General features: G+C 40.7%; 6 protein-coding genes across 6 annotated transcripts; 5 read left to right on the forward strand and 1 right to left on the reverse strand.

Moving 5' to 3' along the window:
• The first annotated feature begins 1,865 nt into the window (after nt 1–1,865).
• On the forward strand, nt 1,866–5,306 carry LOC108146944 (carbonic anhydrase 1). Its single transcript, XM_017273198.2, has 4 exons — nt 1,866–2,125; nt 3,416–3,888; nt 3,953–4,180; nt 4,537–5,306. Exons 1-4 carry the CDS (start codon nt 2,062–2,064, stop codon nt 4,789–4,791), a joined length of 1,020 nt encoding a protein of 339 aa, XP_017128687.1. The 5' UTR covers nt 1,866–2,061; the 3' UTR covers nt 4,792–5,306.
• A 2,506-nt stretch (nt 5,307–7,812) lies between these two features.
• LOC108146954 (inositol oxygenase) lies at nt 7,813–9,695 on the forward strand. Its single transcript, XM_017273209.2, has 4 exons — nt 7,813–7,936; nt 8,000–8,174; nt 8,785–9,361; nt 9,420–9,695. The coding sequence occupies exons 1-4, from the start codon at nt 7,919–7,921 to the stop codon at nt 9,526–9,528; spliced, it is 879 nt and encodes a 292-aa protein (XP_017128698.1). The 5' UTR covers nt 7,813–7,918; the 3' UTR covers nt 9,529–9,695.
• A 410-nt stretch (nt 9,696–10,105) lies between these two features.
• On the forward strand, nt 10,106–11,885 carry LOC108146911 (esterase-6). The gene is made up of 2 exons (XM_017273153.2): nt 10,106–11,547; nt 11,600–11,885. The coding sequence occupies exons 1-2, from the start codon at nt 10,146–10,148 to the stop codon at nt 11,845–11,847; spliced, it is 1,650 nt and encodes a 549-aa protein (XP_017128642.1). The 5' UTR covers nt 10,106–10,145; the 3' UTR covers nt 11,848–11,885.
• A 722-nt stretch (nt 11,886–12,607) lies between these two features.
• Nucleotides 12,608–14,326, forward strand: LOC108146823 (esterase P-like). The gene is made up of 2 exons (XM_017273014.2): nt 12,608–14,015; nt 14,073–14,326. Exons 1-2 carry the CDS (start codon nt 12,623–12,625, stop codon nt 14,309–14,311), a joined length of 1,632 nt encoding a protein of 543 aa, XP_017128503.1. The 5' UTR covers nt 12,608–12,622; the 3' UTR covers nt 14,312–14,326.
• A 759-nt stretch (nt 14,327–15,085) lies between these two features.
• On the forward strand, nt 15,086–16,878 carry LOC108146822 (esterase P-like). Its single transcript, XM_017273013.2, has 2 exons — nt 15,086–16,505; nt 16,562–16,878. Exons 1-2 carry the CDS (start codon nt 15,113–15,115, stop codon nt 16,807–16,809), a joined length of 1,641 nt encoding a protein of 546 aa, XP_017128502.1. The 5' UTR covers nt 15,086–15,112; the 3' UTR covers nt 16,810–16,878.
• Nucleotides 16,831–18,096, reverse strand: LOC108146824 (THO complex subunit 6). The gene is made up of 2 exons (XM_017273015.2): nt 17,860–18,096; nt 16,831–17,804 (listed from the first exon to the last, which is right to left on the reverse strand). The coding sequence occupies exons 1-2, from the start codon at nt 17,970–17,972 to the stop codon at nt 16,865–16,867; spliced, it is 1,053 nt and encodes a 350-aa protein (XP_017128504.1). The 5' UTR covers nt 17,973–18,096; the 3' UTR covers nt 16,831–16,864.
• Between the last annotated feature and the right edge of the window lie 4,170 nt (nt 18,097–22,266).

Below are 22,266 nucleotides of genomic sequence, written 5' to 3' on the forward strand. Positions count from 1 at the left end.
TTGCCAAAGCCGAACTTCGCGGGATGAGTCAGTCGGTAAAGTAAATGGGCTAAACAAGTATCCGTAGAGTGTAAAAAAATAAGACATCTGACGATTCCAATCTTTCAATGATTTAATAACAATACAAGAAACAATTTTCTAGTTTTAACTAGACTTAACACCTTTTCTTTTTAATAAAATACTTTATCAATTTGTATTTATACTGTTTTTTAAGCTTTGTAACAAAAGTGTACCTTTGAAATATTCCCACCTTTTAAAATAGCAAAATCAAATAACTAGTGTTTTGAAATCTTTATGAAATTATCAGTGATATCTGAACGCAGTCCTGAAAATACAGCGTAATTAACGCAGTTATCTGGCATAGAATATTTTGTTTATCGAATTTGGGTAATCTAACAAAAGAGTAAACAATTTCAGCCATTGACTCTTATTTGTAAAACTTAAACCTTCGAAAGCCTGCAATGTGTACAAGTGATGGGCTCGCTTTATAAATTTCATATGTATGTGAAACAAATTAATTTAATGAAAACTATTGATCGGTTCTGGTGACAGTGAAAAGGTATCGATGTCAGGGGAATTGGTTACGCAGTGCAAGGCAAACAAGCTGCACAACGCGATTAGCATGCAATAGTAATGCCGCTTAATGTGCATGGCCTGTGCATTTCCATTTCTCTACGATTTGTGGCTTTGACATGTGATGCAAAGATAAACAACAAAGCAATCAGCCTAAGTATCGCACAGATATATAGATAAGCCCTTCAAGTCCCCCACATTTCACCAGCCACATTCAAACAATACTGCTGGCTGTTGATCATTGAAAACCTGCGGTTTTGTAACCCCCTCAACCTCACTTTTTTCAAGCGCTTTCAACAGTCCCCTGAACAATCGAAATTTGACTGTCCAGTCTCGTCTTCAGGTCTTTCCCCGACTTGGATTATGATAGTCATCCGATTCGGCAGTTACTCATCGTCAGTTGATTCCAGCACGCACACAATTAGTCATTCAATTAATAGGGGTTTTTGACTGCTCGAATCTAGCATACCCTCTGGTACCTTAGATTTCTCGGCATACTGAAGCAATCAAAGAGACATAATGTTGGAAGGTAGAACTAAACTAACGGAAAACTTCAAAAGCTTTGGGTGATAGTGTAGAAGTACACCCATGGCTGACAAATTAGGGGCGATGGTTTAAAAACGACTGCATCACTTTTAATTTGTATTACATTTTAGGGGAATAATTTTAATCAAATTAAGTTTAAGCTATAAAGCTTAATAAATTAAATATTTTAAGTTATTAAGAACATCGTAATTGTGATTGCCAATAAATATTTTGTAAATGTATGGAAAACGTAAAACTAAATGAAACTTTATAGCTTAACTGAAGCCATTTCAAGCCTTTAAAAGACCAATAATTTTCGTTCTGTTTATTAAACATTGAAGTAATAAACCGTTTATTATTAGATGAGCACAATAAACACTCGAAAGAAGGCGATATTCTGGGGTCGTTACTTTATTTTAGTAGCTTCGTGTAATGAAGAAACACTCAAAATTGTACCGTTTGTAGAATCTAGTTGAGTGGAATAGTTTAACGGTTACCACGATTCAAAGGCAAGGTAAAGTCAGCCAAATGATTAACCTTTTAAATTTTAATCGGCTGTGGCTGGTATTTGGTTTGGGCTTGGCCTGCGAATTGGTCGCTTCCTCAGCACTTGAGTGGATACATTGGAAAGTTTCCGACCCCTGGGCCTCCAACTCGATTGGCCAGCAAACAGCGGAGCCAGAAGCGGAAGCACAAGCACAAACACAAGCAGAAGCAATCGGCGGCAGACACAAACCTCCGACGAGGCGATATAAGTTGCGGGTTCGTCGAGGCCCTAACCGCAGTTGTGTGACCGCGTTCGGCGGGCGAGCACGGAAAATAAGTCAGTAAGCCGCCAGATTTGTGCATTGCCGTTGCCATAAATAGTTACAGTTCGTAAATTAGTGGCGATTGGTGACAGTGCCTAGATAGCCCCGATAAGGCAAGTGTTCCGCGAAAGTTACACCAAGGCGAAGTGAAATCATGGGGAGGTCTCGCAACACCAACACCACACTTGCAATTGTCATTGCCCCGATCTTGATTTGTGGTGAGCTATAATACTATAGTAGCCAAACAAAGGAGTAACTTGATACTGAGACATTGTTGACAAAAATGCTTTAATCAAGATACGAGGCCTGCAATTAAGCCACATATGCCACACAGTGTTTTCATAACGAAGTGCTATAAACATTTAAACAATTGTCAGGACTGTGATAGCCCTTGCTACACGCAGAAAAAAAAGTGTTTAATGTGTAAATAATTTAACTTTGTGTAATAAGTAACCGAATTAACAAATTGAAAAATGTTGTAAGACAATATTTTTGCAGATTGATGTCATTTTCCAGAAAATCATCATAAATTATTTTATCGTGTTGATAGATATATAAGTAAAATTTATTGTCACTTAAAAGTTGTTAAACTATAAAATAATAATTAACTAAGTCATTATCATTTTGTAAATGCCCGATTATCTTGGTTTTTAATCAACTAACAACTGGAGGAAATCACAGTGTGAAGCTTTAATGATCATGATACCTGTCGTAGACAATCACAAAGGGATTTTTTGTAATAGGAAATTGTTTCTACTGTAATTTTTACAATTAGCTCAATAAACTTTATTTAGTTACGGTGTGAGCTAATTTGGGAAACAGTATTCTAAACATGCGGCTAATAGAAATTATACCATAATTTACTTAAATTTATCATAGATATGGCAACTCGTTAATGAGAGATAATTTGGCACATGTATTTTGCTATTTTAGTTTACACTTTTTTGTAGCCCAACATTTTTGTCTGGCATTTACAAATTAAAAATATTACAAGTGGTATTTACAACTGACAGTTGCGCCCTTTTATAGAAATTCTCGGCAAACTGTAATGAACTTTACACGGTTAACTGTTGCTCGATAAATGCTAATTGAATGAGCAATTACGGGTGTCTTGATGTTTGAACTGCCTGAACTGATTCCCAATGACGACGGGCACCACATTAATAAAATGTGCAAAATTAATAGGACACACATATCGCGTATTTATAGCTTTCGCCGCGACCAAAAATAGTTGATAGCTTTGCTCAACAGGTCTAGTGATAACACACCCACTCGATGTCACGAAATGTCACCGACATTATCTTTCAATTAGCACCTCAAGTAGCTCGATTAACTGTCTCTGTTTGTTTTCTCTCAAAAAATAAATTCATATAATTTAGACTTGTTGTCGCAGAGATCAATACTTAATATTTAGGCTGTACATGTCATTTTAACCATTTACTTACTAAGTTTAAGCGTATAAATATTTTATTTAAATACAACTATTTTAATGAAAACTGTTCTCTTAGCTTCGGTTGTTTTGGCCCAAGATTTTGGATATGAGGGCAGATATGGACCCGAGCACTGGGGTGAAGATTATGCCCGATGCAGTGGAAAACACCAGAGTCCCATAAATATCGACAAGGTTACGGCTGTGGAGAAAAGGTTTCCCAAGCTGGACTTTTTTAATTTCAACGTGGTGCCGCATGCCTTTCAAATGTCGAATAATGGTCACACGGTGCTGGTGAAGATGAGTTTCGACGAGGACACAGTGCCGACTGTGAGAGGAGGTCCTTTGGCGGAGAAAACTCCTTTGGGCTACCAGTTCGAGCAGTTCCACTTCCACTGGGGCGAGAACGATACGATAGGCAGCGAGGACCTGGTCGATAACCATGCCTATCCCGCCGAGCTCCATGTGGTCTTGCGAAATCTCGAATATCCTGATTTTGCAAGCGCTCTGGACAAGGATCATGGCATCGCCGTGATGGCCTTCTTCTTTCAGGTGAGGAAGCTCTTGTTGACTGTGGAAAACAAGCGTTTTTAATGTAATGTCTCTCCATTTATAGATTAGCAACAATTCAACTGGTGGCTATGAGGGTTTCACGAATTTGCTGTCTCAGATTGACCGGAAAGGCAAAACCGTGAACATGACCAACCCACTTCCCCTGGGACAATACATCTCGAAGTCTTTGGAAAGTTACTACACCTACACTGGTTCTCTGACAACTCCGCCATGCAGTGAGGAGGTTACCTGGATCGATTTCACAGTGCCCATAGACATTACGGAGAAACAGGTAAATATCTTGTATGAAAAGAGACAATTAGTAAATATTAGGTCAAAAGAGTTACTTAACCCAACAAAATAAAGCCATCATTTGTCAGTTTATTATATTTAAAAGTCATTCTTTGTGGAACTTAAATTATAGAAGTTATATAAAAAACAGTGTGATTTTTTGTCAACCTTATTATTGCACTAATAATTTTAAATAGTAGAAAAGATGTTTGTATGTTTGGTTTGATTAGCATGTAGCTTTCATTTATTATAGTGATGATAATACAAAGAGGTCAAACGGAATTATTATTATATTTTAATGTTTACCTAAGCGTGACATTTTTCCCAAAACTAATTTTAATTTTTATTTTTCCCTAGTTGAGCGCTTTCCGACTGCTGACGGCCAATGATGATCATCTAAAGAACAATTTCCGACCCATCCAGCCGCTGAACGATCGCACCTTGTACAAGAACTATATAGTGGTACCGATATTCAACATGGGCTCGATTCCGTTTGTCAATGCGGAAAATGCGGCTGGCAATGGGAGGTGGAGGCCCCTTTGCCTGGCAGTCCTGCTACCCAGTTTTGTCCTCATGGCTCTGCTAAGGACCTCCGTTTTCAGTGGTTTTTAATTAGAATTCTGCGGCGGGGAATCGAAGGTTAAATCGTTAAATGCCTAGCATGCGTTGAGGCGTCCAATTAAGCGCTGTAATTTACATTTTCCGCTCTTGTTCGCCGTCGCTGTTTGTTGTTCAAACACGAGTGCCGGTAATTTCCTCGGCACGGGCTCCTGCCGGCAGGTCAACCATATATATCTACGGGCAAACAATTAGGCGGCAGTACAGGGAAATTATTAAGCCCAAAAGGGGGGAGTTTTTCAGCTGGTACGATACCTTTACTCATCAATTATGCAGCACCTCGCACAAAGACTGTCAACTTCAACCGTATCGCATCCGTATTCGTATTCGCGTCCGTCCAACGTTAAACGTCCTTCATCCAAAGAAGCCTGTCAGTGCGAGGGTGACCCACTTGGAATTGCACATTGTGATTTTTAATGCTTGGCACAGGCAAAGCTTTTTATTTATGTACTTTAGGCTTAAGTTTTGTAAACATAAAACCGTAATAAAATGTATTTTTTGTTAATTTATGTTTGCTTGTGTTGTGGAATTACTAACAGCTTATTAAAGGGTTATTTTTTTGTAGTACTACGGAATTCATTAGTTAATGTACTCATTAATTTAAAGTTTATATTTATATTGATTTTTTGTAATAATAATTTTATATAATTGCAAAAAAGTTTTAAAGGTCATGAATGATTTATTAATAAAAGACTTTGTTAAATTTTGTTTCGGTTTTAACTTAATAAACATTCAAAGCGACTTTGTGTTATAATAATTTTATATGTTTGCCATGAGCTTTAAAGATCACGTTTTCTTAGATATTAATTACTTCTTCTCAATTTTTTACACTGTTTTTATTTCTGTATTTATTTTAAAGATGTCATATAGTAATGTATACTTTTCGGCGAGCATAAAAATGTACAATTCCTTTAAATTATGAATCCCTTTTTTTCTGATAAATTACGTATTTTCGACAGCTTAACATATCCTGTCTAGATTGCTTGTGTACTTGATTTATTTGACGCATGATAATGTAATCTAAGAGTCTTGTGCTGGCAGGGGAGAGTACTTTTGATGACCCGATGACCCTGGCTGTCAGCTGAAGCCTAATGAATTATTGCAAGCATGTGCACAAATCTATCAGCAAAATATCAACTTTTGAATTAAAGTCGAAGAGTTCGTCTGGCGAAAGTCGAGCTCGCCAACATGATTTATTTATAATTGCTTGAGGCCGTAGTAAAAACGGTGGAGCCTCTCTATAACAAACAGTTATCTCATTTATGGGACAACATAGATTCGCAGGAGGCTCTAGTGAGAGGACTCTGTATTTTGGAAAACGGATTGATCATCGTTGTTTGCCATTTGTGCCCATTCTGCGTCTAATAGCTTTGTCCATCCGACCTCTCGAACTTTACGTATGATCCCCTACCTAATTATAGAATAATAATAGCATTTTAATAACCTTATCATGTTTGTTTATGAATGTGATCGACCATACAATATGGCGAATTCGACCTAGAACTTGGGGCCAATGCTGCGCAGTGGGAAATCAAAATGCGATCTAGATATGCAGTAAAAATAGCAATACTATAAATAAAACGATTTAAAGGCCTGTCCAGTTTCCGTTTGCTTTTATTGACTTTTATAACTCTCTCCTCGACCGATTGCATTCGCCGGCACGATCTGATTTAATTGATGATACCAGCATCGACATGGGCAACGGCATCGGTGTGAAATAAAAATATTATGAAACTTTTCCATTGCCGCCCAGCTTCCCCAATACCCGTACTTTGTGCGAAACGCTCCCCTAATAGGTGATAAGGTTTGTTGACAAAGATCGTTACAAACTGACCCCTTGATGGTGACGAACGGCGATATTGCGACTCGGGAAACTTGGAACAAGCCCCTCCGGCCCAGGTCTATATAGATCACCATCACCATCCACTTCTAAGTATGGCGATCAGTCCGCCCCTTCGTGGGCAGTGTGAAATCTCAACTTGTAGTTCGCACTTGCGACGAATGTGAGTCTGGATCGAATCGAATGGGATCGACGTCATGTTTGTAGACGACTGATAACTTTTCTTTAGGCAATCCCCCCCTTGATGGCACATTAAGCTTCAGCTTGATGACTGTGTGCCCAGATTGCGGGCCGTTGTTTCTACTTTTAGACGTTCGTCTGACCGCTGGATGTGGAGCGTTGGCTTTTGGCTATGGACCTGTTGTTTTCCTGGCGGTTGTTCAAGGTTAGCCATGGCCCGAGATCTATCGGAGGAATATTTTGGGTGCTTAAGGCGTGACTTCTGATCTAGGGAAGTATTGTATGCCTGATCTCACATGCTGGAAATCCGTTGAAGTCATGTTACTATCCCGTTAGATTTTTGATTTCGTTATTGTTATGCAAAAGTTTTTGTTTCTTTTGCTATTTTACAAAATAACAAAATTTATTTATAATATAAATATAAAAAATATATAACTATTGAGTCGAGTAAATTCTTATCTTAAACTTAAAGAAACACATTCATGAGTCCTCAAGTAACGACCCCAACCATCAGAATCGTTACTCAGTGCCGTGGCCTTGCACTTGATCCAGATATATGTGAAACAGACTCATTATGTATTTTTATAGCCTACCTTTCGATGTTATCAGTCAAGTGCAGTTTTCAGTTTTATGAGTTTATGTAGCGAAATAAAAAGTAATGCAGCTCTAGATAAGTCGAGCAGAATTTGTGTGGGAGTCCCGGACTTCTGATAAGGAATTTTAAAACCAAATGTAATGCAATTTAAAAGGCCTTATGTTTCTCCTTATATATGGTGATATAAATGTTTGAGCCCGGGTTTCAGGCGTAATATTGATAATGATTGGGAGAGGCCGCACGGGAAGCGACGCAGGCGACTCTCGTGTTTTGAAAAATAAAAAACATACTATAAATCATTTTCGAGTACACTTAGAATAGAAGAGAGTGTACTATATGGAATGTGATTGTGTATTCCGTTTAATTTCCGATGGTCGGCAGGCTATAAAAGTGTGAGATCTAAGCGCCCAGCGATTCAAAAGTGTTTTGCTTGCTTAAGTGCGCGGTACTACCCAAAATTCTAATTCAAGTTCTTAAATACTACTTAACATTTAATTTTCTTCAAAATGAGAATCCTTGCGGAGGTAAAAATTGGTTTACTTTTAGTGATTTAAAGTGTCTTAAACAATAGTGCATTTTATTGATAGAACCATATCCATCTTCTGGACCCTTCGGAACTGATGCGCCCTGAGCCCACATTTGCCGACAAGAATCCCTCCAAATTCCGGGACTACAGTGTGGACACCAACGATCCCCTAAAGGAACGTGTGCGTCAGACCTATCGCCAGATGCACTTGAACCAGACCGTGGACTTTGTCAAGGGTAAGTTACAAAAGCAAGTGCAATTAAAAAGGAATAATAATTATGATATCAATCATTTTATTGAATAATATTATAATAATTATAATATTGAATAATATATGCAATTTTTTAAACTTAAAAACTTAGACAAAAGAAAAACTTTTAAAGCCTAATCAAATGTGATTCAATTTAAAATTATCGTTAAAATTATTCCTGGAATCTAATAAAAAATTGCACAAATTGCACAGTTATAAAAACATTGAGTTAAAATATTTAGTTAAATTTCAATGTGAGAAACATTACAACATTTTAAACTACTTTAATTCCTAGACATGAATTAAAACACATGAACCAAAAAAATAGTCATAGAAATTAAGCTATTGTAAAATGAATTAAGAATAACAAATTTGTCAATAAGATGAGTATAAAAATAATAACACAAAAGCATCAAAATAAAAACTATGTGGCTTAAACATAAGGGCTACAGTTGTAGACTTCATTTAGAAATGAATCTACAAAGTATAGGTGTGGGTTCAAAACAGGTTAGCCATTTAATATGTTATTAAAAATATTTCCTTTCCTCAGAACTTAGCTATCCATTTTATATTTAAATTGTGATTATTTTTATAAGGTCGCCGCGATCGCTGGCTGAAGTTCAACACGATTAAGATGACTGTGCGCGAGGCTCTGGAGAAGCTGAACGATCTGGTGGACGAGTCCGATCCCGACCTGGATCTGCCCAACATAATCCACGCCTTCCAGGCCGCCGAACGGGCACGAGCCGAGTTCCCGGAGCACGATTGGCTGCACCTGACGGCCCTCATCCACGATCTGGGCAAGATCATGGCCTTCTACGATGAGCCCCAGTGGGCGGTGGTCGGAGACACCTTCGCCGTGGGCTGTCGATGGGGCGACAGCATTGTTTACCGGGAGGAGAGCTTCGAGGGAAATCCCGACGGGGATAATCCCGCTTATAACACCGAGTTGGGCATTTACAAGCCCAACTGTGGTGTGGACAATCTGCTGATGTCCTGGGGACACGATGAGTACATGTATTCTGTGCTGAAGCACAACAAGACTAAGCTGCCCCATGTGGCATGCAACATCATTCGCTTCCACTCGTTTTACCCGTGGCACAACGGCGGCGATTATAAGCACCTGGAGGCTCCCCAAGATGCGGAGACCAAGAAGTGGGTGCTGATCTTCAAGTGAGTTTATTTATTTTTTTAATTTAAACCCCAGTTTAATAACCCATTTTCCCATCAGTCGCTACGATTTGTACACCAAGAGCGAGGTGGTTCCGGATATTGAGGCTTTGTGGCCTTATTATCAGACTTTGATCGATAAATATTTGCCAGGAGAGTTGGAGTTCTAAGCAAATGTTTAAAGATTTCCTATTTTATAGATCTTAATTTACCAGCAACCATTATTTTTTCAAGCGATTTAACCCTATTTCTTAGATAACACATATACTTGTAATATAATATAAAACATGTGTAATACTGTATATCCAATATAAAAATTATGTACAAATACTAAAAACACTGTCTTGATTTACTTTTATTATTCTTGACGGGTTTGAAAATGTAAGAATTCAGAAAATGTAAATATATTTCAACAAGTACTCGACCTTCATTTTTCTTAAAAGTGTACATACTTTTCGGCTGTATCAATTTGTGAGAACACCTATTGTGGGGAAGGAAATATTTCGTAGGCGATGCATGTCTAAAAAATAAATTAAATCAAGTGGATATCTAACAACCTTAATATGTATACGGCTATCGTATAGATGTCCAACGAAGAGATCTGCCCAAATCAAAATCAGGCATTAGAAATCTAATCGCATAGCGTGCCCAGATCTCAATTGAGACTGGTTGTTCAGGTGGTGGGGAGTCTCGGTGGCGATAAGCCGCCTACCGATCGATTCAATAAAAGCGGGACAATTTCCTCTTCTCAAGACAGTTGCGGTCTGAATTCAGAAAAGTAAGCAACATGAACTGCGTGAGATTGAGATTGTTCTTTGTGCTGAGCTGCCTGTGGCTCGGTTCGTCGGCGAGCAGTGATCCGGATGATCCCCTCTTGATGGTGGAGCTGCCCCAGGGCAAACTTCGTGGCCGCGATAATGGCAACTACTACAGCTACGAATCGATTCCGTATGCCGAACCCCCCATCGATGACTTGCGATTTGAGGCGCCGCAGGCGTACACACAAAAGTGGCTGGATACTTTCGATGCCACTCGGCCACCGGTGGTGTGCCTGCAGTGGGACCAGTTCACCCCGGGAGGCAACAAGTTGGCCGGCCAAGAGGACTGTCTGACTGTCAGCATCTACAGGCCCAAGAGCAGCAGTCGCAATGGCCTTCCCGTGGTGGCCCACATTCACGGAGGTGCCTTCATGTTCGGGGCAGCTGCGCAAAATGGGCACGATAATGTGATGCGGGAGGGCAAGTTCATACTGGTGAAGATAAGCTATCGCTTGGGTCCACTGGGTTTCGCGAGCACCGGTGATGCGGATTTACCCGGAAACTACGGACTGAAAGATCAACGACTGGCTCTGCAATGGATTAAGGCAAACATAGCCCGCTTTGGTGGAGAGCCAGAGAACATCCTGCTCGTGGGTCACTCCGCCGGAGGAGCATCGGTTCATTTGCAGCTCCTACGTGAAGACTTCGGCAAGCTGGCCAAGGCAGCGATCTCATTCAGCGGCAATGCCTTGGATCCTTGGGTTGTCCAGAAGGGAGGACGAGGCCGAGCACTTGAACTGGGGCGCATTGTGGGCTGTGGACTGGCTGCAGATTCGGCAACCCTTAAAAAGTGTCTCAAATCCAAGACTGCCAGTGAAATAGTAAGTGCTGTGCAAAGCTTCCTAATATTTTCCTATGTTCCATTTGCACCATTTGGACCTGTGGTGGAACCGCTGAATGCTCCCGACGCCTTCATCACCCAAGATCCCCGAGATGTCATCAAGAGCGGGAAATTTGGACAAGTTCCCTGGGCCGTGACCTATGTCACTGAGGATGGTGGCTACAACGCCGCCCTGCTACTGGAAGAATCGAATAAATGTGGAAAGACATTGCTTGAGGAACTTAACGATCGCTGGTTTGACTGGGCCCCGTATTTGCTATTCTACCGGGACTCAAAGAAGACTATCGAGGAAATGGACGATTACTCCCGGAAAATTAGGCAGGAGTATGTGGGCGATCAGAGATTTAGAAGCCAAAACTATTGGGAATTGCAGCAGCTCTTCACGGACGTCCTCTTTAAGAACAGCACACAGGACTCCTTGGATCTTCATCGCAAACATGGAAAGAGTCCAGCCTATGCCTTTGTTTATGACAACCCAGCCGACAGAGGAATCGCCCAGGTGCTGACCGAACGAAGGGATATTAATTTTGGTATGTGAACCGTTATTATTATATCAACTTAAATTAAATGGTCACTTTTCAGGAACGGTGCACGGAGACGACTACTTTTTGATATTCGAAAACGTTGTACGAGATCCGCAGTTGCGTCCGGATGAGAAAAGCATTTCGAGAAATTTCATCAGTATGTTGGCGGACTTTGCTCTGAGTGACAACGGGACACTAACCTATGGCGAATGCGTTTTCCAGGACAATGTGGGCAGTGAGAAATTTAATTTGTTATCCATAGACAAAAACGGATGTGAGAACAAACAGTATGTTCAGTTTCCCTAAAGTTCTTCACCGAAATAAAACTGTTATTGATTTAACAACATTATGCATTAAATATTTTCATTTATTAGGTACATAAATTAATTAAACACAAAAATTAGTATTAAACAAAAAATGTCTGCTTTTAGGTTTTGCTAGGTTTGCACCTAGAAGTGCTGGTTTTAGGTCAGTTTTCTACAAACTTTTCTGAAACTCCATTTTTGGAAAATCAACCCAAATTTACAAACCAACATTTTAATGCAGATTTTCAGAGCTTAAATCCAAAAACTTATAGAGCTATGCCTTTTCAAAATCGGATATCTGTAAGAAAAGTTATGGACTTAAAAGTGGTGATATTTGGTAACGTTTCTGGAAAGCCATATTTGAAAAAAAGGAAAAGGGTAACATTAAAATTTCAAGAAAATCAACCCAAATTTACAAACCAAAATTTAAATGTAGATTTTCAGAGTTTAAATCCACAAACTTATAGAGCTATGCCTTTTCAAAATCGGACATCTGTAAGAAAAGTTATGGACTTAAAAGTGGTGATATTTGGTAACGTTTCTGGAAAGCCATATTTAAAATTTGGTTCTGAGTAGTATTTAGTTAATTGATAGTGAGTTGATTCCCGATTGAGTGCATTCTCAAAACGCGTATAATTTAGTTTGTTCATTCGGGGAAGAGTCGTTTTTGCGACAATAAAGCTATGGTAATGGGACGTGATAAGCTTTAAGCTATAAAGCAAAAGGCAACCTTTTGATTGTTCGCAGTCTCGTTTACGATTCGTCGGATTTTGGACATGTTTTTGATTAAGTGGTTGATCTGCTTAGTTTTGCTCTGGGCAAAATTAAAATATACTAAAGCAGGAGCAGAATCAGATCCCCTGGTTGTTGAGATCCCGAATGGAAAACTCCGTGGAAGGGACAATGGCAACTACTACAGCTACGAATCAGTTCCCTATGCTGAACCACCAATCGGGGAACTTCGATTCGAAGCTCCTCAACCGTACAGTCAAAAGTGGCGGGAAATTTTCGATGCAACACAACCAGCCGTAGACTGCCTGCAATGGAAACAATTCAGGAATGAAAAGCTGCAAGGCGAGGAGGATTGCTTGACCGTGAGCATCTACAGGCCGAAGAACAAAACTAGAAGCAGCTACCCAGTCGTTGTTCTTCTACATGGTGGTTGCTTTATGTTCGGTGGAGCCGCTTCGTATGGGCAAGAGTACATCATGCGCGAGGGAAAAATGATTTTGGTAAAAATCAGCTATCGCTTGGGTCCATTGGGTTTCGCGAGTACGGGTGATAAGAACTTGCCGGGGAACTATGGATTAAAAGATCAGCGGCTGGCTCTTCGATGGATCAAGCAAAACATCGCAAGTTTTGGTGGAATGCCGGAGAATATTGTGCTCATTGGTCATTCTGCAGGCGGAGCTTCAACTCATTTGCATCTGCTGCATGAGGACTTCAGCCAGTTGGCCAGGGCAGCCATATCGGTGAGTGGAAATGCACTTGACCCTTGGGTTGTCCAGCAGGGGGGACGAAGACGAGCCTTTGAATTGGGGCGCATTGTTGGATGTGGACAAGCAGCGGACTCTGTGGAACTAAAGAAATGTTTAAAGTCCAAACCGGCCAGGGAAATAGTTTCCGCCGTTCGTAGCTTCCTCGTGTTTTCATACGTTCCCTTTACGCCTTTTGGACCTGTTGTGGAGCCAGCAGATGCTCCAAATGCCTTTCTCACTCAAGATCCCAGAGATGTGATCAAAAGCGGAAAGTTTGCACAAGTCCCTTGGATTGTGACTTACAACACTGAAGATGGTGGCTATAATGCCGCTTTACTGTTGGAAAAGAATAAGACAACCGGAGAGACCCGGATAGAAACACTTAACGATCGCTGGTTCGACTGGGCTCCCTACTTGCTTTTTTACCGAGACTCAAAGAAGACCATTAAAGACATGGATGAGTACTCTAGGAATCTAAGGCAGCAGTATCTGGGAGATCGGCGATTCAGTGTGGAGAGCTATTGGGACTTGCAGCGTATGTTCACCGACATTCTTTTCAAGAATAGCGTGCCAGAAGCACTAGATCTTCACCGGAAATATGGTCAGAGTCCCGTCTATTCGTCTGTCTACGACAATCCTGCTGTTTCTGGATTGGGTCAGGTGCTTTCAAAACGCACTGATGTATTTTTCGGTGAGTATAAGGTTGTATTAAAATAATGTTTTCTAGCTAATGTTTGCCTTATTAAAGGTACCGTACATGGAGATGATATTTTCTTGATGTTCGACGGTGTTTCCCTACGGACAGCCATTCGTCCTGATGAAGAAGTTATTTCAAGAAAGTTCATTAAGATGCTAGAGGATTTAGCACTTAGCGATAAAGGCACTCTGTCATTTGGAGAATGTAGTTTCCAAAATAATGTGAACAGCAAAAAATATCAAGTGCTCAGAATAACACGAAAGGGTTGTAAGAATGAGCAATATGATTAGTTTCTCTGAAAAATTTTAAATAAATATTCCAGTGGATCAAGCAACCTATGGCAGGTTTTGGTGGAGGAGATCCTGATCGTGGGTCAATCCGCTAGAGACGCTTCTGTTTACCTGTAACTCTTCATTAAGATTTGAGCCTTTTGGCCAAGGCTATGCCTTAGTTCTTTGGGTAGTTAATATGTTCTTGTTTTACTTGTGATTGCGAAAATAGCTTCAGAGTTCGCAATCTACATTTAATTTTGTTCTCTCTTTTATCAAAAAATAATTATCTAGCCTTAAAAAGCGTTTTTTGTTAAAATGTTGGTAAATAAAGGTAATGATTGCTCTCATAATGTAAAGAATTTGTGAACGACAAATCGTAATTTTGGCTGTTCTGAAGATTATACATTCAACATTTTTTTTAGTATTATAAAATGAATGGTGATTAAAGTAAAGGAATGGCAGAACATGCGGATAAATGTACTAAATGGCAGTGCACATACTAGCTATCAATAAACATTTTTTGATGTAAAGGAACAGAAAATTGTAGGTTGGTGTTCTATTGAATTGCTTGAATTTTTGTTTTTCTGCTGTAGCAATGCTCCTTTTTGCAGCTAGGCGTTTGTAAAAATGTTTTCAGTGTAAGACTAAATTAATTGCTAACTCAGTAATTCCCGACTGACTGTTGTTACACCCGAAATATTCTCAAAACGCGTTTAATTTTGTTTGTTCTTATAGGAATACTCGTTTTTCGCGGCTATAAAGCAATAAGCAACCTTTGTTCGTTGGCAGTCGCGTTAAGAATTCATCTGATTTGAGAACATGTCTATATTCAAGTGGTTGATGTGCTTGATTTTGCTCTGGGTGCAATTAGAGTCTTCTGAAGCAGCCTTGTCATCAGATCCCTTGGTTGTTGAGATCCCAAATGGAAAACTGCGTGGAAGGGACAACGGCCACTACTACAGCTACGAATCGGTTCCCTATGCTGAATCCCCAATCGGGGAACTCCGATTTGAAGCTCCTCAACCGTATAGTAAACGGTGGGCGGATGTTTTCAACGCAACGCAGCCACCAGTAGCCTGCCTACAATGGAACCAGTTCAGGGAAGAAAAGCTCCAGGGGGTGGAGGATTGCTTGACCGTGAGCGTCTATAAGCCAAAGAATACGACTCGGAGCAGCTACCCTGTGGTGGTGCTCCTGCATGGTGGTGCCTTTATGTTCGGTGGAGCAGCGTCAAATGGGCACGAGTACATTATGCGCGAGGGCAGACTGCTGTTGGTTAAAATAAGCTATCGCGTTGGGCCTTTGGGCTTTGCCAGCAGCGGGGATAAGGACTTGCCCGGAAACTATGGACTGAAAGATCAACGTCTGGCTCTTCGATGGATTAAGGAAAACATAGCGAGTTTCGGTGGAATGCCGGAGAATATTGTGCTCATTGGTCATTCTGCAGGCGGAGCTTCCACTCACTTGCAGCTCCTGCATGAGGACTTCAGCCAGTTGGCCAGGGCAGCCATATCGGTGAGTGGAAATGCACTTGACCCTTGGGTTGTCCAGCAGGGGGGACGAAGACGAGCCTTTGAATTGGGGCGCATTGTTGGATGTGGACAAGCAGCGGACTCTGTGGAACTAAAGAAATGTTTAAAGTCCAAACCGGCCAGGGAAATAGTTTCCGCCGTTCGTAGCTTCCTCGTGTTTTCATACGTTCCCTTTACGCCTTTTGGACCTGTTGTGGAACCAGCAGATGCTCCAGATGCCTTTCTCACTCAAGATCCGAGAGATGTGATCAAAAGCGGAAAGTTTGCACAAGTCCCTTGGGTTGTGACTTACACCACTGAAGATGGTGGCTATAATTCGGCTTTACTGTTGGAAAAGAACAAGACAACCGGAGAGACCTGGATAGAAACACTAAACGATCGCTGGTTCGACTGGGCTCCCTACTTACTATTCTACCGAGACTCAAAGAAGACTATTAAGGATATGGACGAGTTCTCTAGGGATCTGAGGCAGAAGTATCTGGGAGATCGACGATTCAGCGTGGAGAGCTATTGGGACTTGCAGCGGATGTTCACCGACATTCTTTTCAAGAATAGCGTGCCAGAAGCACTAGATCTTCACCGGAAACATGGTCATAGTCCCGTCTATTCGTTTGTCTACGACAATCCTGCTATTTCTGGAGTGGGTCAGGTGCTTTCCAATCGCACTGATATATTCTTTGGTTTGTATGAAGTTGTATTAAAACAATAACACAAGCTAAAGACATACTTTTTAAAGGTACTGTCCACGGGGATGATTTCTTCTTGATGTTTGACGTTGGGACACTAAGGAAAGCAATTCGTCTTGATGAAGAAATCATTTCAAGAAAGTTCATAAAAATGATAGAGGATTTTGCACTTAGCGAAAAGGGTATTTTAACGTTTGGAGAATGCGATTTCCAAAATAATGTGAACAGCAGCGAATATCAAGTGCTCCGAATAACAGGAAACAGTTGTATGAATGAGCACTATGATCAGTTTCTCTGAGAAATTTAAATATAAATATAATATGTTATCAAAAAAGAGATTTATTAAACCTCTATCATGCCGCTTCAACTATCATGGGATCCTCGATCAATTCCTCGTCATCATCCTGGCTATCCCCCTCGCCCAGCACATTGCCGTATAGCTCGATCTTGCTGTCCAGGAAGCGGAAGTCCTTGAGGATGTGCAACTTGTTGCTGAAGCCGGCAATGGACATGAGCTTGATCGGTGAGGTTTGCCAGACAGCGGAGTAGCAGGCAGTGTGCTCCACTGGAATATTGGCCTGCAGAACTCCGTTTAGGGTGTAGGACTGCACATGGTTGTGCTCGCCGCCAATCAAGACGCAGTCGTCCACGAATTCGCACAGATGGACGCGACCTGGGAAGTCAAAGACCCGGGTGCACTCCAGAGAGCGCAGGTGGTAAATGGATGCCTTGGGTCCACCGCCGCAGAGGAGCCAATCCTCGTTGACCGCCACTGCTCCGATCCACTTGCCCCAATCTGGGCGCAGTAGATTAGCATTCTTGTGCGGCTCCAGCAAGGCGGTCTGCTCCTGCTGCTTGGTGCTCCACACTCGCACGGTGCCATCCTCAGCGCCCGAGAAGATCTGACCCTTGGCATTGCCCACCACACTGTGCACGTAGTCCGTGTGGCCACGGTACTCCCGCTGAATGCGTCCATCCTCCAGACTCACTTGGTAGATTACTCCATCACCGCAGCCGGCGAACAGCGTGCTAGTTGCCGAGTCCAGCCACATGGAGTTCACATCGGGCACTTCGACAGCGTCCACCTGCATGGGTATCTTCACCTCCCAGGAGCGCTTGGTGGCCAGCGATTCCTCCTCCTCGTTCCAGGGCAATCCGTAAATCATGCCTACTGCACCCACTATTAGGAAATCCCGATGGAAGGCCAGGTAGTTGATGTCCACACCGCTGCCCTGCGGAAAGATCTTCAGTTTGCCTGGGGGCTCCTCGGAACCCTTGTCCAGTTCTTTAATCCTTTAAAGAAATCGAACTTTATTAAGTGAAGATTGACCATGCCGAGAAGTCTTACCTAAGCACGAAAATATCACCAAATAGATTGCCCGCAAACAGGTACTGCTTTGAGGTGGATATAGCCTGTGCCAGGACATTGTTATAAGCTCGTTTCAGATCCTTTTCTTTCATCTTTTTAAATACAAAATATCAACAAGAATCAAATCAACAGCCACAACGGTTCTCAGGTTGTATTTTGTGAGAATGTCATCAGGTGGCAATCACCGCGCAATTGTGAGTACAGTCACTTCGCGTCGTTTTTCAGCACTGAAAAATTAATGCTCAACTATCGACGTTACATCGGCATCGTGGCAGTCGCATGCAATGTTACCATAATAATTGAGTGTGAATGGCATCGTCGTTTTTCAGCACTGAAAAATGTATTCCTCAAATCGATACTGGCATCGAGTAAACAATGGTTGGAGTATCTGCTAGTCGCAGAGAAAGTCTCCACTATACATGGTTTAAGTCTCCACTACGTTTTAATTTTTCAAGCAGTAAGAATCTTCCAATTTTTCCAATCAGAAGTAAGCAGCTTAAAAATTTCGAATTAGCATTTTACTGCTTTTCATATTTAATAAAGCAGTCGATTTTCGTAATGAACCCATTACGAATCTTGTTACGTTAAACCGTTAGCCAACGTAAAGATTGTTTTGAATTTTGTGAAGAACCTGTTTTAAATTACTGCAAAATTCGTTTGATTTTGAGGAAATACAGCAAATTACAATTGTAATTATCCGAACAAAATCGTTCGCCGGTGATCGCATTTTGCTTATTGCATTCCTTATAAATAATGATATTCGCCATGTGTGTGCCTTGAATTATCGACTGACAGATGCATTCAGAAGTAAGTGTACTTGCCGTAAATGTTTATTTACGATTAATCTCATTAATTGTAAGCTGGAATGCCTTTAGCGGTCTAATTTTGAATTAAATCAGACAATAAGTTCGATGGCATCCCGCAAAGGCGATATTTATTTGCGTTGTCACAGTGAGCGCAGAACTTTGAGAAAGTCTGGGACCTGTCAGACAGTCAAAATATTAGTTGACTAATCGCCTAAAAATATTAATTTGTAAGCCAACGATGACGTTTCATAATATTGACTTGGCAATTTGGATTGGAGAGTGAATCATCGACTCATTGGAAAAGTCTTCGCATGACGTCAAGTTTTAAGCGCTCTTAAAATTTGGAGAGCGTGCTCATATGCATGTTTGCTTTTAAACGAATGGTGATTGCCCACTTATGATTGGAAAACAATAATAGACAGCTTGCTTGGTATTAAATTGCTATTAACATCAGGTTTCTGTTGTTTACCAATCAAACATGGCATAATTTGCCTGAGCTTTTATTTACCAAATAAATTCTGCGATTTGATGGGTTCATCAAGAATGTTGTGTTCGAGATTGAGATATATAAATTAAATTCTTTATTTCCAATTTTACAGATAAAGATTGTGTTTCAGGATGTTGCATAAAAAATATAATTGAACATTTATTATTTAAAAATTTGTATAATTAGCTGTCTTAGAAGTTTATAAAGACTATAATCTTTTGAAAAATGATACAAAGTCGTAAGTAAATAAATAAATGGCAACACCATTTAGTAAATACTCTATTCTGTTAAATTTGAAGACTTATCAATAATTAGGATAGCACAGAATTCACCAATTTTTTAGCACCAATTTGTTTGTGCGTTGTTTGATACATATTTGTCCGGTTGTTGTTCTCGACCGTTCTAATCGCTCTAATTTATATGCAAATTCAAATGGCTTATTAGTGTCGAGAGAGTCGATTTATAATTAATTAATTCGGCGCCACCGAGTTGTTCTATCTGTCGCAGAATAATTCACCTAGTCGCCGCCGACCCAACATATAAGTTTAAATTCCAATTCCAAGCATCGAAAATTCCCCAGATTCCCATTAAAGCCAAGAACTTCTCCATTTGGGCGTGAGCTTCGCTTTACGAGTTTGAAGAGCGGTTTCCCAGCTTAATCGATTCCTTATCGGTGGGCAAGACATATCAAGTTTTATAAGCGGCTTCAGTTGGCAGCATATTAATGGCATGCAAATTTAATTTGACAACTTGACGTATTATGCGAATTCGAAGCGAGATGCCAAGACGATTTGTTTTGACGACTTTCTTAGGTTTTTATTGGAACCATTTGGATTTGGATTGGCATTTTGCACGTGTTTTTCGGGAATTCCATAGCCATGGCTGTCGGAACTGCAGATCAATAGACAAGATGCAAAGATACATAAACTTGCGAACTGGCAAACTGGCGCCAAAGAGTTTCTTTGCTTTGGGCCAACGGCTATGAAGCGATCATCTTTCTTTCTCGACTAATGATAAATGCTTTTGATGAATTTCAGCAAATTTTGTTTGCTACACAGCGTCGTCGTCGTCGTCGTCGTCATGGGAGTTTGTTTTTGTGGCCCAGTATTCGGTCGGTTATTTTGTTGGGAAATCCCCAAGCGCCATAAATTTCTTCTAAGCGGCTCTTTCTTCTTTCTTTTTTGTTTGCTGTTTGCTGCGGTATTCTCACATATTCGGTCTTCATCACGAATTGGGGTCCAACCGGATCTAGTTTGCCCAAAACTCTGGCCGAGAAACGTTCAAAAAGATCGAGCCCTCGGGAGGAGTGGAACTTTTACTGCCTGGCGAAAAGTGGTATGGCGACTACTGGTTCTACGCCGTTGCATATTAAAAGCTCATTCGCCGGCACATTAATTAATTTCCGAGGCCCGTAGCCGTACGAAACAAATGGTGTTAGCTGACGTCAACGGACGATTTGATTGGGTTTTAAGACCCATTTTTTACGCCTACGCCGAACGAGGAGATCTTTGGTCAATGCACTCCGCATGCGCCCCACTCAATTAGACACCAGATCGGCATAATCCAGCTTTCTAGCTGATATCTCTCTGACTCGGATCTCTAATTTCGTTACGAATTCCGTCAAGGTCAGCTACTTTCTCGGACAAGGTAAGCAACATTTATGGCATATAGTATATGGCGCCAAAGACGAAAGCCGCTGAACTTTGTGGTCAAAAACAACGCTTTTTTTTTGGGTGTTCCCGGGCCCGAGATTGGGCTCTCATTTGCATCAATTTACATCTCGGATTCCCAGTCGCATTATTTAAATTTAGATTGTCGAATAAATCTCGCCGGTTGGCGGAGTAATTTATTCAAAGCATTCGCCAAAAAATGAAATATGCACTCAGACGGCGGCACTAAAACTCAAATTAGTCCGAAAAAAAGCAAGAAAGTAAAGTTTTATTTGCTCCCGAACCTGTTCTATAAACTTTGACGATGTGCTGAAAACTAATTGGAAGATTAGCCTGTCCATCAATAAAAGACACCTCCCAGAACGGGAAGTTATAGTTCATATGTCCAACACGTGCATATTTGGTTTATTAAATTAAGGGAGGAGGATTTCTCATCTTGTAGCAAGTGTTTCGCACCTTCATGTCCGATTAATTTTATTAGTGTTTGCGTATTTATAAACTTGAACCTGCCAATGAGTAATGCAAATATTGCGATCTTCGGGATAGAGTGATCCCCGAATCCGGGATGCTCTATCGAAGCACGAAGGCACGTGTAATTGCCGACTTCACTTAGCAATACTCCTTTTGCCCGCCTGAAGATTAACATTCCGTTGACGCACTGGATTTACTGAAAAACAAAGCCATTCGCTGGCTGTTTTTACAATTCGCCTGCTAATTAAGTAAATAAAATTAAAGCGAATGCTAATCTCGGTTGTTTTTTTATTGACAACACAAAAGGCTGGCGCCAAGCCAATTAACTACCATTTTTCAATATTTATTTTCATTGGGTTTGGGGAATTTTTGAATTTCTGCGCAGGAAACAGGAAAATCGAAAGAAAACAGTAGAACCAAATTAATTGATTAAAATATATTGAGTCAGCATTGTTGTGATTTCGATCTGGAGCGCAATCTACATACTAATATTTGTTTATGATAAACAAACAGCAAACTTGATTCATAGCCGTTCCCCCGAAATTCGGACGAAAGTTTTGGTTTTGCTCGGAATTATCAACATTTTTGGCTTTTGGACTTTGAGGCGTAAATGAATAACTTATAGTATGATACGAAATTCTAATGGCGCCACTGAATCAGAAACAAATCGGAGTCCCCGCTGTTTACGGATCACGAAAATGCCAGTGAAGATGCGCAAAAGCAACTTTCAAATAAAAATTCCATCTTTTTTTTCAGTTGAATGAAGCATTTCCAACTGTTTGAATTTTGGCTATGCCAAAGGAAAACGACAGGCAAAACGAGTTTTCTAAACAGAATTCCACTATAGTTTATACATAATTAAAATCGTATTTGTCACCCAAAAATCCAACCCATCGAAAAGGGGTGGAGGTTTTTTTTCTTTTTTTTGCCAAACTCCATCTGGAATACCTGT

Source organism: Drosophila elegans, unplaced genomic scaffold (assembly GCF_018152505.1).
Source record: "Drosophila elegans isolate 14027-0461.03 unplaced genomic scaffold, ASM1815250v1 contig_208, whole genome shotgun sequence".
Taxonomy (NCBI): Eukaryota; Metazoa; Arthropoda; class Insecta; order Diptera; family Drosophilidae; genus Drosophila; species Drosophila elegans.